Source organism: Oncorhynchus keta, chromosome 10, assembly GCF_023373465.1.
Source record: "Oncorhynchus keta strain PuntledgeMale-10-30-2019 chromosome 10, Oket_V2, whole genome shotgun sequence".
Lineage (NCBI taxonomy): Eukaryota > Metazoa > Chordata > Actinopteri > Salmoniformes > Salmonidae > Oncorhynchus > Oncorhynchus keta.
Genome location: NC_068430.1, coordinates 68,292,025 through 68,307,931, shown reverse-complemented (window position 1 = coordinate 68,307,931; position 15,907 = coordinate 68,292,025). Strand labels below are relative to the sequence as shown.

Sequence of the window (15,907 nt, the reverse complement as noted above, 5' to 3'; positions counted from 1 at the left end):
CTGTTCGGCTCAAAAAGAAACGTCTCTGACAAATGCTTTTGTTTGTATGGCTAAAAACTATTTTCATTTTCAGTATGGGTTTTGTCTGAAGAACGAACTGCTGGGAAATTCAACTGGGAAAATGGAATCAGAGTATGGCTCCTAGCTTGGTTCAAGTCTGGCTTTGGTTCTGGTTCATTGATTCTGATTATATGACTCAGACATGGGTTCATGGAATCCCAGATGGGCGGGGTTGGCACTTTTGGGACTATTCCATTGGTTCCATTGCACCATGCAAGCTCAGTCAAGCATACACAGAAAACAAATACTATTTAAACCCAGATCTGCCCTGACTAAAGTGAAGAAGTTTGAGCAATAGTGTGGCAACATGAATTGAAGGATGAGGCTTCAAAGCGATGTTGGCCCAATCTCAAATGGACCCCTAAGCCCTACACACTTGTGGAGATCCGAGAGAATTTGATTGGTGTAAGCAATGTAGTTTAAACTTCTACCTAACCTATCAGATCTCCACACGTGCTTAAGGCGAAGGTCTTAGGGGTCGATTCGGCCGTTGACTTCCATACCACTCAATCCATATTAATACCCATGATGCATGTGGACACATTCTATATCTTCTGAGGCAGTCCAAAGACGCGGAGTAAACTTGTTACATGAATTGACTGTGTCAGGCTGCATCTTGTTATCTTGAGTGACAAGCAAAGTATTTAATGCCCTGACATTTCAATAATGTAAATATGCAGTCTCCTGACACACTTTTATGTGCATGCAAGGAATATGCCAGTGCCACATATCCCCCGTTGGGACTCTGGCGTGTTTGCTGTAACCTTTCCGTGAGATTTAAAATCCCAAGCCTGTCCCAAAGTCTCTCCAAACAATGATCAGAATGTACAAATGATCTCAGCTCCTTTTTGAGGCAAACATTTGAATCATCCTTCATCTACATGTAAAATCATACAGTATTTAACACACACACACACACACACACACACCTCCCATCTCTTCTACTGCATGACTCCATCCCTCCATCACTTAATCCACCACTGTCTCCTGGGCTATGAGAAGGCATATTCCTTCATATTCCAATCTGGCACAAACACACAGACAGCATATGGGATCATTAATACCCTTAACTATGTAAATACCCAATAGATTAGACATACAGCAGCAGCACACATCCCATAAAAAGACAGACAGACACTTCCATTTCTGCTCCACAAAGCATTGTCAACTCATCTGTTTATTTGCACTAGTGCTCAGATGGGAAAAATCTAAGAGTCTCTATTTATTTCTGCATACAGCAACAACTCCACATATTTAATGCAGGAGATCTATTCTTGCTCATTACAAAGTTACTTGCGTCACAAGCGAGAAGAGAGGGGGGAATTGTTTCACACAATTAGAACCCAATCTATTCATATCACAAAACAGCACAAGTTCCATATGGCTATATGGTGGTGATGCTGCTGGGCAATTCCATGGTAACAGAATTATCCTGAGCCTCAAATTGTTCTATTCAAATGTATATGTCAAACAAAAAACATTGATTTCAAAGTTCAACAAACCAACACATTTATTGGAATAACTGTGCAGATGCAAAGTTTGGTAACATAATTTGTCAAATCTCCCTTCATTTTTTATGGGTCCATGTTTTCCCCAAACATCGTAAATATCTGCTCCGAATTAAGATTCAACGATGTCTGCAGAAAGAATGGGGTGTCAGCTATGACATGACACATTGGCTGTGTTCGAATACCCATACCAACATACTGTATACACGCTATATACTATTATATATACACTATTCATTTTAGTATACTGTAAACTAAAGGAATCCTTTCAGTTGAGCATACTAGACCTAAGCCTGTCAACCGGAAGTTGATTCTGTTGCTACGCAACCTCTTGCTAGCTTGTTGGCATAAATTACTAGCTAGACATTTTTGATCATTCGTAAATTCTGTTTCCCCTCTCTGAGCATTCAGAGCGCACACTGGCCAAGGGGTAGGGTTGATCCAAGTATTCTGACCATCACAACGGCACTCCAGTCAAGCACACAAGCTAACTGGCAAGCTACTTCCAGAGACAAATGAGAACACCTCACTAACCATTTTACTCCTCGCCACAGCATAGCTGGTTGGGCTGTTGTCATGTTATCCAGAGCGTTGGTGACGAACTGTCCTGCTGGTAACAACTTAATATAGCTTTTTTGCTGATGTTTGCTGACACCGGCCATATTCAACAGGTGTTGAGCGGTCGTAAATTCATCAGTTATTCTCGCTCTGGTACACTCAGATGAGAGTGCTCTGAAATCAGAGTAGATAGCCAAAGTGAATTTATGTCCACTGAGAACTCACAACGAGTCTACCGCATAGCTAAGAATGACGTGAATAATCAAGTCAATAAACGTTGGGTAGTTAGTTAGCTAGCATATAGTTCATATACTGGCAAGTTCAATGTATTAGTAGACCATTAATGAGGTAGTCATCCAACATACCAGTAGTACCTACTAGAGGTCGACCGATTATGATTATTGGAGGACAAAAAAAACCCAGATACCGATTAAAATCGGCCGTTTTTTTTAAACATGTATTTGTAATGACAATTACAACAATATTGAATGAACACTTATTTTAACTTAATATAATAAATAAAATAAATACATTTAGCCTCAAATAAATAATGAAACTGTCACACCCTGATCTGAGATATCTCGGTTTTCTTTATAATTTGGTTAGGTCAGCTAGGGTGGATACGCTAGTTTTTGTATGTTTATGGTGGCCTGATATGGTTCCCAATCAGATGCAGCTGTTTATGGTTGACTGATTGGGGATCATATTTTGGTGGCCATTTCCCTTTGGTGTTTGTGGGTTCTTGTCTATGTGTAGTTACCTGTCAGCACTCGTGTCATTTTGTTATTTTGTTCAGTGTTCATTCTTATAATAAAGAATGTTACGCATACCATGCTGCGCCTTGGTCCGATTCATATGACTGAACATGTTTCTATTTGGTTTAAATAATGCAAAAACAAAGTGTTGGAGAAGTAAAAGTGCAATATGTGCCATGTAAGAAAGCTAATGTTTAAGTAGTTCCTTGCTCAGAACATGAGAACACATGAAAGCTAATGGTTCCTTTTAACACGAGTCTTCAATATTCCTAGGTAAGAAGTTTCAGGTTGTAGTTGTTATAGGACTATTTCTCTCTATACGATTTGTATTTCATATACCTTTGACTATTGGATGTTCTTATAGGCACTTTAGTATTGCCAGTGTAACAGTATAGCTTCCATCCCTCTCCTCGCCCCTACCTGGGCTCGAACCAGTAACACATCGACAACAGCCTCCCTCGAAGCAGCGTTACCCATGCAGAGCAAGGGGAACAACCACTCCAAGTCTCAGAGCGTGTGATGTTTGCAACGCTATTAGCACGCACCCCGCTAACTAGCTAGCCATTTCACATTGGTTACACCAGCCTAATCCCGGGGGTTGATAGGCTAGAAGTCATAAACAGCTCAAGGCTTGAAGCACAGCGAAGAGCTGCTGGCAAAACGCACAAAAGTGCTGTTTGAATGAATGCTTACGAGCCTGCTGGTGCCTACCACCGCTCAGACTACGCTATCAAATCATAGACTTAATTGTAACATAACACAGAAATACGAGCCTTCATTAATATGGTCGAATCCGGAAACTAGTATCTCGAAAACAAGACGTTTATTCTTTCAGTGAAATACCGAACCGTTCCGTGTTTCATCTAACGGGTGGCATCCCTAAGTCGAAATATTCCTGTTACATTGCACAACCTTCAATGTTATGTCATAATTACGTAAAATTCTGGCAAATTAGGCGGCCCAAACTGTTGCATATACACAGACTGCGTGCAATGAATGAAAGAGAAGTGACAATTTCACCTGGTTAATATTGCCTGCTAACCTGGATTTCTTTTAGCTAAATATGCAGGTTTAAAAATATATACTTCTGTGTATTGATTTTACGAAAGTCATGCAAAGATTGTGCTTTTTTTCCGCAAATGCGCTTTTGTTAAATCGTCCCCCTTTTGGCGAAATTGGCTGTCTTTGTTAGGAAGAAATTCTTCACAGTTCGAAATGAGTCATGTTAGCAGGCAATATTAACTAAATATGCAGGTTTAAAAATATATACTTGTGTATTGATTTTAAGGCATTGATGTTTATGGTTAGGTACACATTGGAGCAACGACAGTCCTTTTTTTCCAAATATGCACCGCATGGATTATATGCAATGCAGGACACACTAGATAAACTAGTAATATCATCAACCATGTGTAGTTAACTAGTGATTATGATTGATTTTTATAAGATAAGTTTAATGCTAGCTAGCAACTTACCTTGGCTTCTTACTGCATTCGCGTAACAGGCAGTCTCCTCGTGGTGTGCAATGTAATCAGGTGGTTAGAGCGTTGGACAAGTTAACTGTAAGGTTGCAAGATTGAATCCCAGAGCTGACAAGATAAAAATCTGTCATTCTGCCCCTGAAAAAGGCAGTTAACCCACCGTTCCTAGGCCATCATTGAAAATAAGAATGTGTTCTTAACTGACTTGCCTAGTTAAAAAGTGTAAAAATAAAATAAAATAAAAAAGTATTATGAATAATAATGAACAAAAATAAAATAATAAACAAACAAAAATCGGCCAAATCGGTGTCCAAAAATACCTATTATGAAAACTTGAAATCTGTCGACCTCTAGTACCTACTGGTGTAATGATGTGGTTCGAAAGGATAGCGTAGCTAACACATTGTCAGCCAACATAACGTGTAGCTTACTTGATGTCATTACTTTATTTCATTGCTCAACCAACATTTGTCGTAATTAGCAATTCATTTTTATCTGCTCTCGTTGGACTTCAGCTGCATATTTTCCACCATTTTCTTCAAATCTGAAAATGGTTCTAAAGCCATGCCCACTTCCTGAAAAATTGCATTAAGGGCCCTAAAAGTACAGAAAAAGTGTCCACTGTTTGTATACTTCATATTTTGATGAATGTAGTACGACATCTGGGAACGTTTGGCATACTAACTCTATCCATACTATGACCACTAAGCATACTACATTCATGGGTCATGGGTCCCTGGGTATAACTCTACACACTGGCTATTGATTTTATGAGCTCTGCCCCCAAATAAGACCAAATTTGGTTGCTCCAGACTCGACAAAATCTGAACCAACCATAGATGTCTAAGTTTCATAAGTTTAGACATCAAAGTTCAGCACAGTAGAGTACAGCACAGAACAGTTAATTACACTACAGTATAGAGTAAAGTTCAGTACACTACAGTTCAGTACAGTAGAGTGTGTTAGCGCTGGGTAAAAACAAAAAATGTGCACCACTGTGTATTAGGAAACCCTTGACAAGAGACTAGGATGACCATTTAACTACTGCTTCAGAATAAATAGGTCATACTGTTGGTGTATTTGACATCCCCCCACCTCAAATGCATAAGGTCACACTTTGGAAGTTGGTTGTTCAAGCCCCCTCAGAAACACCGGGGGCATGAGAGCTGGTGATGTGTTGAAATTAAATCAGTTTCGTTAGACAAGACTAAGTGTGGGTAATGAGGAATGGGGAGAAAGGTCAGAGATTCTCTGAAAAGCATGGGGAAACTGTCTCATAAGCAAAAGCTGAGGTGATTGTGTTATGTCTTGAGTGTCTCTGCCATGATTTGTTCAGATGATTGTTCAGTCATTTGATGATATCACTTAAGAAAAGAGATGCATGTCGAATAGGCTTTGGCAATTATACTGGGGATGACCACACACACACTGTTGCCTCGGAATGAATCCTGTGAATCCCACACTATGCGCGCGCGCGCACACACACACACACACACACACACACACACACACCTTTCGTAGGCCTAATTTATTGGCAATTTCACTAAAGTCAAACTGATGGCTACATTCTCTCCATTGATGCGCTGCGTGAATGCGCACATACACGAAATATTATTTTAAAGACAACTGTACAAGTATTCACTTACACTGCTATTTTGCCCAGACCAGTGCACCATGGCTTGGTTGTGAGCGGAATCTCCGGTCAAAGCGAAGGTTGAACTGGTGAGTTTGAGTTCGTCCTGCCTCGAACTGGCCGCTCTCCTGTCCTCGTTGCTCCATCGCAATTCGGACCGTGTCACTCTGCTGCGCCCAGCCGGTGAGGTGATGCCCTCTCGATAGTAACTCAGTGGCAGCGTCTCCCTTCTCTTGGGTGAGCCGGAGGACTTCACTTTATCGTCCCCAATATTAGCTCTCGGGCTGTTCCTACGAACTCGGTGCTTGTGTGTGATGCCGGGAATTAAATCTGCGCGAAACTTCCCGACATCTGTATTTCCTGCATGAAGGTTCATTTTCAGGTTGGAAACTTTGTACTCACCGCGCGGGGTGAATTTTCTCTGTTTACCACCACCGTAGTGCATTCCTCCATCGAGTAGTGCGTTCTTGGAACGGAACAGCATGTCAGTATTCCGTTTTCGCCTTGAGTAGATGTATTTCCCCTGGATGCATGCATCGGACCCAGCTGCGCAATCAAGCTGTTGAGTTTCGGCACTTGCAGAATTTAAACTCCGTGAAGCAGTTGCCCCGTCTCCATTTGAAATAACTTCCTCTCCGTACCCTGTTGCGAATTCTCGTGTGTCCGTTTTGAGCAGTAATTCCTTAATACGCCCCTTATCTCCCGGCTGACATGATCTGCAAGTTAGCTCTGATTTAGCGGCTAGAAAGAAATATATGATTATCAAAAGCATAAACCCCAAAACGTTATTGTGCCAAATAGGGCATAATCTGACAACCCTCTCCATAGCTGGTGGCAAAGAAAGATGCTCAGTCTGGATACAATACTTTTTTTTTTTAAACTCTTTCCTTTGTGACTGTAATTGATGTTAAGCAACAGAACTCCTCGCAAATTGTGGCTCGTCCAATTGTTCTGCAGTGTTAAAAAGTACGACTCGGCGAGTGGTCCCAGATGAAGGATTTGATCGAATGAAGCCCTGCGCGCGCGGGGGAGGAGCTGGCAGAATCCAGGGGAAAAAAAAAATAGGCGAGATTTCTTCTTGCGTCTGTGTTTTTTCCCCTCACCAAGAACGACGCATTAATAATTTCGCATTAAATAATTTGTAAGCATTTATCGTACGTATGTAATCTTAGTCGCTCTCTCTTTAAATGCTATTGCTTATATGATTCCTTTATCAATGTTGTTGGCTATTACTATGGTCTTGTTAACAATATCCCGAACAGCTGTAGATTGTATCTACCAGTAGGCCTAGGTGCATAAGAGTCAACTGCTCAATCACATTTCTCAGAAGATGAAAAATAGTGGTTATATTCATTATGAATCTGTCTAATTGCTTTAAAGTTATAGTCGTGATATTGCTGGGGGGAGGGGGGGTGTTCTGAAATTAGAACATATTAAACTCCAATTATGCATAATGTCACGGATCACAGAGGTATGATGTATTAAGCAATCATTAAGATTTAAATACCCTCTATATGGGCATGACAATTATTATAGAATATATACTGTAATGACCTGACTAGATCATAAAGGAACAATTGTCCAGACAGAGGGTTGAGTTTACGAATTGACGGTTTATTAACCCAACTTTACACAGGCTACTGTTTTGCCGTAGCCCACGCCAAATAAACGAAAGATACCCCACAAGCCAACCGTGACCTTCTCTTGTGAAGGCCAGATGTAAGAGAGAGAACAAAGGCTAAACCTGGTCTTAACATCCAATGCTCCATCCCCCTGCACAACCCCCCTCCACGCCACTCCGCCAACCGCCAGGATGCCCGACATCAGAACATTCCAGGCATTCCCGTGATTGGCAGATAGCAGGTTGATTGGCATGTCGGACCCCGCGAACACTGGGTACTGGTAAGTACAACACAACCACCTTCTAGCCTAACACATTACACACACCTGTCTGTGCGGGTCGCTACACAGCCCCCCCACAAACAAAGTCTCTGAAGCGACCCAGAGGTCTCCTTTGCCTGCGTGGCCGTGATGGTCGTGATGGTGCCCCTCTGGGAACCAGGGGATGAAGGCAGGGATATGGGGGACAAGGAAGCAGGAACGGGTAATACAGTCCGTGGCTCTGGGGAACCACACGGTGACACAGGTGGGGAGACAGGGGGAGTGGGCTGTCTGGAGCCTTGTCTGCGGCACCTGGGGGTGGGTGCCTGGAGAATGTCATTGCCAGAGAGGGGAATTGTGGGGGTTCCTGGGGTTTGGGGAGAAGTAGACCCTCTGTATGGGTCTAACCTGTCCCGGTGCAGTGTCACCTTTCTCCCCCTGGGAGGAAGCTGCACCCGGTAAACAACCTCCCCTCTCCAGGACACTGCAGGGTCCCACCCAGTGACTGTCCAACTTGGGGCATCTGCTTTTTTTCCTTAGGGGGCTGTAGACCCAGACCAGCTCCCCAGCCACAAAGTGCCTTCCCCGGGTGTGCACATCATAGTTCCTCTTCTGCCTCACACCTGCATTCACCAGCTGCTCTCTGGCGAAGGTGTGGGCTGTCTCCAGGCGGTCCTGGAGTCTCCGGGCATACTCCGGCCCCAAGGGAACATGAGGGCTATCCATACTCCGACAAAAAGCGATCTCCGCAGGGGTGCGGATCTCTCTCCCCAGCATGAGGAGGGCAGGCGTGCAGGAAGTGGAGTCTTGGATAGCGGAGCGGCATGCCATGAGGACCATAGGCAGGTTCTTGTCCCAGTCACGCTGGTGTTTGGAAGAGACGATGGCCAGCTGCTGTCCAAGCATTTTGTTGAGGCGCTCCACAAGGCCATCACTTTGAGGATGGAGAGGAGTAGTGCGGGTCTTGTGCATACCCAGCCTCTCACACATGGTGGCAAACACACGGGACTCAAAGTTTCTGCCTTGGTTGTTGTGGATGAATTCTGCAGCTCCAAACCTTCTGAACATCCCGCTGTCAGGGCGTCGACGATGGTCTCTGCCTCCTGGTCAGGCAGAGCATAGGCCTCGGGCCATTTTGTGAAATAGTCCATGGCCGTGAGCACCCAGCGGTTTCCACTGTCTGTGGTGGGGAACGGCCCAACTACATCCACTCCCACCCTCTCCATGGGAGCCCCCGCTGGGAACTGTTGGAGCTGAGCATGAGAGCGGCCTGGGGGGTCCTTTTTCGCTGTGCAGTTGTCACAGCGGCGACAAAAGTCCTCACATCCCTCTTGTGCTGCCCCCAGTTAAAGCCCTGACGGAGGCGGCGGAGTGTTTTTCTGACCCCAAAGTGTCCAGTTCCCACCCCCCCATGAGTACTCTGGAGGACAGCCTCCCGCAATGCTTTTGGGACCACCACCTGCCACGTCTCCTCTCCCGTAGCTGACTCCTTCCCTTCCATGCCCACTGTAGCATGCCATCAGCCAGCCGCAGTCTCTCAAACTTTGACCACAACCCTTTGGTCGCGAGTGAGATCGCTGTCACCTCTTCCCATGGTGGCCTCACCTGCGCCTCTACCCACCGTAGCACTGGCTGTAGGTCTGTGTCCCGTCCCTGCTGCTGCCCCCATTCAGCCACGTCGACAGTCTGCAGCTCACAGCAGACAGGCCCGCTCGCCCGACACACTGTGGCACAGACCCCCCCTCCTCTGCACACAGCTCTCTCTCCCGTCCCTCTCTCCGCTCACAGTGGCGGCAGCCATCTGCAGTACAGGGACGACGGGACATGGCATCGGCGTTGGAGTGGTGTGCCCCTGCCCTGTGCACCACTGCGAAGTCATATGGCTGAAGCTCCTCCAACCAGCGTGCCACCTGCCCCTCTGGCTCTCTGAAAGACATGAGCCACTGGAGCGCAGAGTGGTCAGTCCTTAAAGTAAAGGGCAGGCCACCCAGGTAGTACTTGAAGTGTTTGATGGAAGCCACAACAGCCAAGAGCTCCCGGCGGGTGACACAGTAGCGACGCTCATGTTTGTCAAATGCTTTGCTGAAGTACGCCACCACTCTCTCCCCCTCTGACCCCACCTGGGCCAGCACCCCACCCATGCCCACATTGCTCGCGTCTGTGTCCAGGATAAAGGGCAAGGTGAGGTCAGGGGGGGCGAGCACGGGGGCCTCGATCAGTGCACGTTTGAGGGTGTTGAACGCCTCCTCACACTCCACTGTCCAAGTGAAAGCCTTGTCCTTCGGCAGCAGGCGGTTCAGGGGAGCAGCGACCCTCCTGTAGGACGAGGCCAGGCCCAGGAAGCTCTTCAGCTGACTCTGGTCGGTGGGGGTGGGCCAGTCTCTGACAGCCCCCACCTTGTCCTCCATGTTGCTGATCCCCTCCTTCCCCACTTGGTGGCCCAAGAAGGACACCTTTCTCGTCATGAAGTGGCACTTCTCGGGGTGGAGCTTCAGACCTGCGGCAGCCACCCTCTCCAGCACACACCGTAGTGGCCCCAGGGCTGACTGGAAGGAGCTGCCATGGATGTCGTCGAGGTATACCAGACACTGCTGTCGGGGGCTGCCATCCAGCATCCTGTCCATCAAACGCTCAAAGTAGCTGGAGCGTTGCACAGGCCGAAGCACAGGACCTTGAACTGCCAGTGTCCTCTGTTAGTGGAGAATGCAGTTTTGGCTCTGGCCTCTGGGGAGAGGGGTACCTGCCAGTAGCCACTGCGGAGGTCTAGTGAGGAGAACCAGGAGGACCCCCTAACCAGGTCCAGCGACTCATCGATACGTGGTATGGGTCCTTCCTGGTTACCTCATTCAGCTGCCTGTAGTCCGCACAGAACCTCAGCTTTCCCCCCTTCTTCGGAACCATGACGACTGGCGTTGCCCTCGTCTGCTTCTGGGGGAAGTGTCGCCTTGCTTCCCCTCTGTGCCGGTGGGCTCCTCCTGAAGAAGATGGTGGTTGGGATAGAAAGCCAGGGGTCCGCACTACCCGATCTATGCGGACCCCGAGCCGTTTCCCTGAGCTCTGGGGGACATGGGGCAATCTCAGCGCAGATGGCCTGGCTGGCCACAACCCCACCCCAGCAGACCCTAGGACCAGGGCATGTGTTTCGTGCAGCCTGTAGCGACACAGCACAAATGAGTTCTGTCATTTCAGCCACCCATGCAGGCTTTTCCGGCTCCGGACTGCTCTGCCCCCCAGCTCGCACAGAGGGTCTGTCTCCATGCACCCTCACCAAAGCCCCAGCTGAAGCCCCAGCCCACACCAGCTCCCTCTCCAAAGCCATCTCCAAGGCTATCTGCAATGACTCAGGATGAGCCAGCTGGGTCTGTATGCGCAGCTCCGTAGGAGAGAGCGCCCGTATGAACTGGTCCCGTGCTAGATCGCTCTGCACGGAGGGGGGTATGTGAGCGTATGCCCACAGAGAGAAGCTCTCAATGTCATTAGCTAGCACCCGTAGAGGCTCTCCAGGCTGCCTGCGTCTATTACTCAGTTCGGAGCGCAGCAGCCTGGGCTGTACACACTGTCCATAGCGCCTCCTTAGTGCTTCCACTAAAGCACCATAATCATGTCTGTCCTCTGGGCTAATCAATATCAAACAGGCCAGAGCATCATCCGTGAGGCATAAAGCCAACTGCAGTGCCCTTTCTTCATCGACCGCCCCCTAAAATGAACTAACAGTTCAAACTGAGCATGAAAAGCTTCCCAATCCGCCTTACCGGAATACTTCGGGGTCTTAACAGATACGGACGCAGCCAGGAACTGTGCGCCACCATGTTTGTTTACATCCTGAGCCCCAGATTCCTCGTCCCGCCGCGTCGACATCACCCCTTCGGTCCGCCCACCAGAATCCTCAACGAAACACAGTCGACGAAGGACTTATGCCCACTTCAGCCGCCATCACTCTAACGTCCTCCCTCAAGCGGCCTCTGGGCTCCGACGCCCTGGCGGTCTCCTCAGTCAGATCCTCCGACATCCATGCACACGCACCTCCTTGGCCATAATCATCCCCTACCTCCCCCTTCGCTTTCGGATTCCCTCGCAGCATTGTCAGCCCCCGTTCTCACCTACGGTAGCTAGCCACAGATGTCAGCTAGCTAGCTGGCTAACTTTTTTCAACGTTTGTACTTCTGACACCAATGTAATGACCTGACTAGATCATAAAGGAACACTTGTCCAGACAGAGGGTTGAGTTTAGGAATTGACGGTTTATTAACCCAACTTTACACAGGCTACTGTTTGGCCATAGCCCACGCCAAATAAATGAAAGAGACCCACCAAGCCAACCGTGACCTTCTCTTGTAAAGGCCAGACGTAAGAGAGAGAACAAAGGCTAAACCTGGTCTTAACTTCTAATGCTCCATCCCCCTGCCCAACCCCCCTCCACGCCACTCCGCCAACCGCCAGGATGCCCGGCATCAGAACATTCCAGACATTCCCGTGATTGGCAGATAGCAGGTTGATTGGCATGTCGGACCCCGCGAACACTGGGTACTGGTAAGTACAACACAACCACCTACTAGCCTAACACATAAAACACAGCTGTCTGTGCGGGTCACTACAATACTTTAGATCACATGTATTAAACTCATTCCATAGGGCCGAGGGTCTACGGGTTTTCGCTCCACCCTTGTACTTGACTGATGAATTAAGGTCACAAATTAGTAATGACCTCCCCTCACCTGGTTGTCTAGGTCTTAGTTGAAAGGAACAACCAAAAAAAAAAAACGCATACACGCGGCCCTTCGTGGAATGAGTTTGAAACCACTGCTTTAGATTATCTCTCTACATGCGATGTGAGAACATCATAAACAATGTGAGGTCGTTCACTAGCCTACATGATACAATGTCAGTAACTTGGGGGGGACACAAACACTCCAGAAATGTAGCTGTTTGTTTTTCTCTGCCTTTAAATGACGTGATACACGATGTATTATGTATGGGACAATTGTTGCGCTGATGAGCATTTAAATGCATAGAGGGAAATACAAATGAACACAAATCACTTTGATAGTTGTTTTTTTCTTAATATTCAGAACATGGAGTTGTTGATACAATAAATGGAGACATAAAAATATGGATTTTCTTGGCTTTCATCCAAATAGCCTATAACATCGGCCTCAGATTAAAAACAAATCTAATGGTATTTGTTAAGGTTTTAGATCAGTGGTAGGCTATCCAATTCCCAATGTGTATTTTTAACTTTTCATTCTCGTCATTGGTATAGAATTCCCATTGTACTGGGATGTTTCTCCTCTCTTGGTGGCCTAAAGGGTTAAATCCCCTGACGTCCTACCATAGACCTAAAATATATTAAGTATTGCCTCTCTCTGTGGAACACTGCATTAAGCAGACATTTTGGATTGGATTAATGGTCTTGCGATGGGCAGGCCCCACGTGGCTGGAAGACACTTATCACACCATTCTTCCCCCAGTGTGCACACAGGCACAAACACACACACACATACACACACTGAGGCAGACAGCAATAGACATGATGTTGGGAGTGATTGAGGAGATGCCTGGCTGTGTGTGTGTGTGTGTGTGTGTGTGTGTGTGTGTGTGTGTGTGTGTGTGTGTGTGTGTGTGTGTGTGTGTGTGTGTGTGTGTGGGGGGGTGGGTGGTACAGTCTCACATCCCATCATCTCGCATCCAAGTCTGGACACGCCATCCATTCACATAGAATCAATGCCCTGTCAATAGCAGAAATTGATTTGGAGGATGTTGCGGAATATGATATTCAGACCCTACCTTGTCTGATTTGTACCCAGTTGTAGTGTACTAGTATGCACTTGGACTATGAATGCACGACAAGGTCAATGAGTCACGCAGAAAGAGGGACTGGGAGAGAGGAGGTACAGTATCATGACGCATAAGGACGGTGGTTAAGTATAAGATGCCATCTGACTGAAGGTGACTGTAGAGGTGTGTCAAGTATGGGTGATTCAGACTACCCTTTGAATATGTTGAGTAAGATTTATGAAGGACATACAATAAACTTCACTGAAGGACTCTTTCAAAAACAAGCAAATGTATGTCTAATCCAAATTGTTCCTTGAAATGTAACTTAGTCACGGAACCCCCTTTTTAGGCTATAATTGTTAATTCTGGTTAGACGTTTCTGTGACAGATGATCAACTGGGCCTCCATGCTACATAGATACAACTTTTACTCATACATTAGGGATTCAATTCGTTTTACTGCATCCCTGCGTTTCCCTAGTGAAGCTCCCAGGGCCACATTTCAACACCACAGCCACAGATAGCCTATCATAAAAACCATAGGCTTTATTAAACAGGCCTGCAACACCAACACAAACAAGTAATTGAAATCGCCAGACACAATCTAGAAAAGCCATGGCTTTTTATATAGTTACAGTATCTGCCAAAACATTCCCTTCATAAAAGTAGCTCTTGAAAAAGGAAGTTGTCCAATACATGATTTACATATAGGCTGTGTTTAGACAGGCAGCCTAATTTCGATATTTTTTCCACTTATTGGTCTTTTGACCAATCACATGAGATCCTTACACATCAGATATTTTGTTTAAAAGACCAATTTGTTTTTAGTTTTTTTTAAAAGATCAGAATTGGGCTGCCTGTCTAAACACAGCCAAATGGATCTTTTTCTAAAGGGGTAAAGGGAGTGGTGACTAGAATAAAGGGAAAAGGAAGAACTGAAGTCTTGTGAAAAAAATGTAAAGTCTCCAGCTCCAGGAAAAGCTAGAAAAGACAAGAGATCAAGTGAATGGTTCTTTTCTTTCCACTTTGTGGAGTCTCAAACAGAGAGTTCTATTGAATGGAGATGTTTCCCGTATTACAGCCTTTATTTGGTATTCACCCTCTGTGGGGCTCTGCCGGGTTCAATAATCAGGTCAGGAGCAATCAGTTGGCAGTGACTCATTGAGAAGAGTTCAACAGCAGAGTTCAACACTTTCAATTTCCACTGTTTTGGGATGTTTGTTTCTTGGAAAGATTAATTGCCCGACTGTCCATCCATCCATAACAATATAAGGTTTCAAACCCAAAGTCAGACTTTGGGAGAATCAGAAGCCCAATTGCTATGAATGAAAAGTCACGAAAGTAGGCTTGACCGTGGGTGGTTCAGCTAACACCCCCCGTTCCAATTCATGATTCAAATTTCAATTCCTTTCTTCTAAATTGGCTCAGTTTGAATTGAATCGAACCCAATGCCTGGTGAATACAGTGAGACATTGGGACATGGATAATTGGATTATCCGTTTAAACAGAACTGAGAGACCCAGGTTTTATGGCAATGAGAGATCTCCCCTAATGAACCAAGCCAGAGCTTAGCAATGATGTCATCCAGCTAAAACCCAAAGCCTCAGTCATAAAAATTATATATGTACCGTAGCTTTTACAACAAGGACCCACTGAAGCCAGCCAATAGAATATATCATCAGAGAGACTTTCTTGTTCAACACACTGAATGGTGTTAGAATACCAGATAGTTTTTTTTAAAAATGATTACCTTGTGGAAAGATACTTTTTTTTGTTGATGAAATTATTCACATTTGGGTGATCTTGAAGAAGGTTCGTTTTGCCACACTGAGCAGTTCAGGAGCAACCCACCTGTACATGATCAAGCCCTTATTGTACTCTCCTTAGTGAACTTAAGCTTCCGAATGTATGTTTTCTTTCAGGGTGCTTAATTGGACTATAGAGCTGCCATTGTAAATGGTTGTTCATTTATTTCAACTTATTACAGTTGTATTTATTTCAACTTCTTACATTTCAGTTTGATTTAGTTCAACTTAATTCGGTTCCGAAGTGCCCTGCTAACAAGAAAGAACAAAGGGACTGAAGATGAGCCATCCACTATCAGAAAAAAAAGCAGTCTGTCAACACAGCTCAAGACTAAACTTCCTAGCACTCATCAACATCATCTGCTACTGAAAAGTTTTTTTGGAGGAGCCCAGGTAAGAGAGGGAAAAATATCACTCTTAATCCATTTGAGGGATTAGATGAGCGACTACTT

General features: G+C 45.7%; 1 protein-coding gene across 1 annotated transcript in view; it reads right to left on the bottom strand.

The window, feature by feature from the left end:
- The window catches only part of LOC118389410 (VPS10 domain-containing receptor SorCS1-like), a 147,227-nt gene extending 140,198 nt beyond the window's left edge, over positions 1-7,029 (bottom strand). The window contains exon 1 of the mRNA XM_052526069.1: positions 6,009-7,029. Coding sequence (XP_052382029.1) covers positions 6,009-6,821 — 813 coding nt within the window. The 5' untranslated portion in view covers positions 6,822-7,029. The remainder of the gene's footprint in view (positions 1-6,008) is intronic.
- Between the last annotated feature and the right edge of the window lie 8,878 nt (positions 7,030-15,907).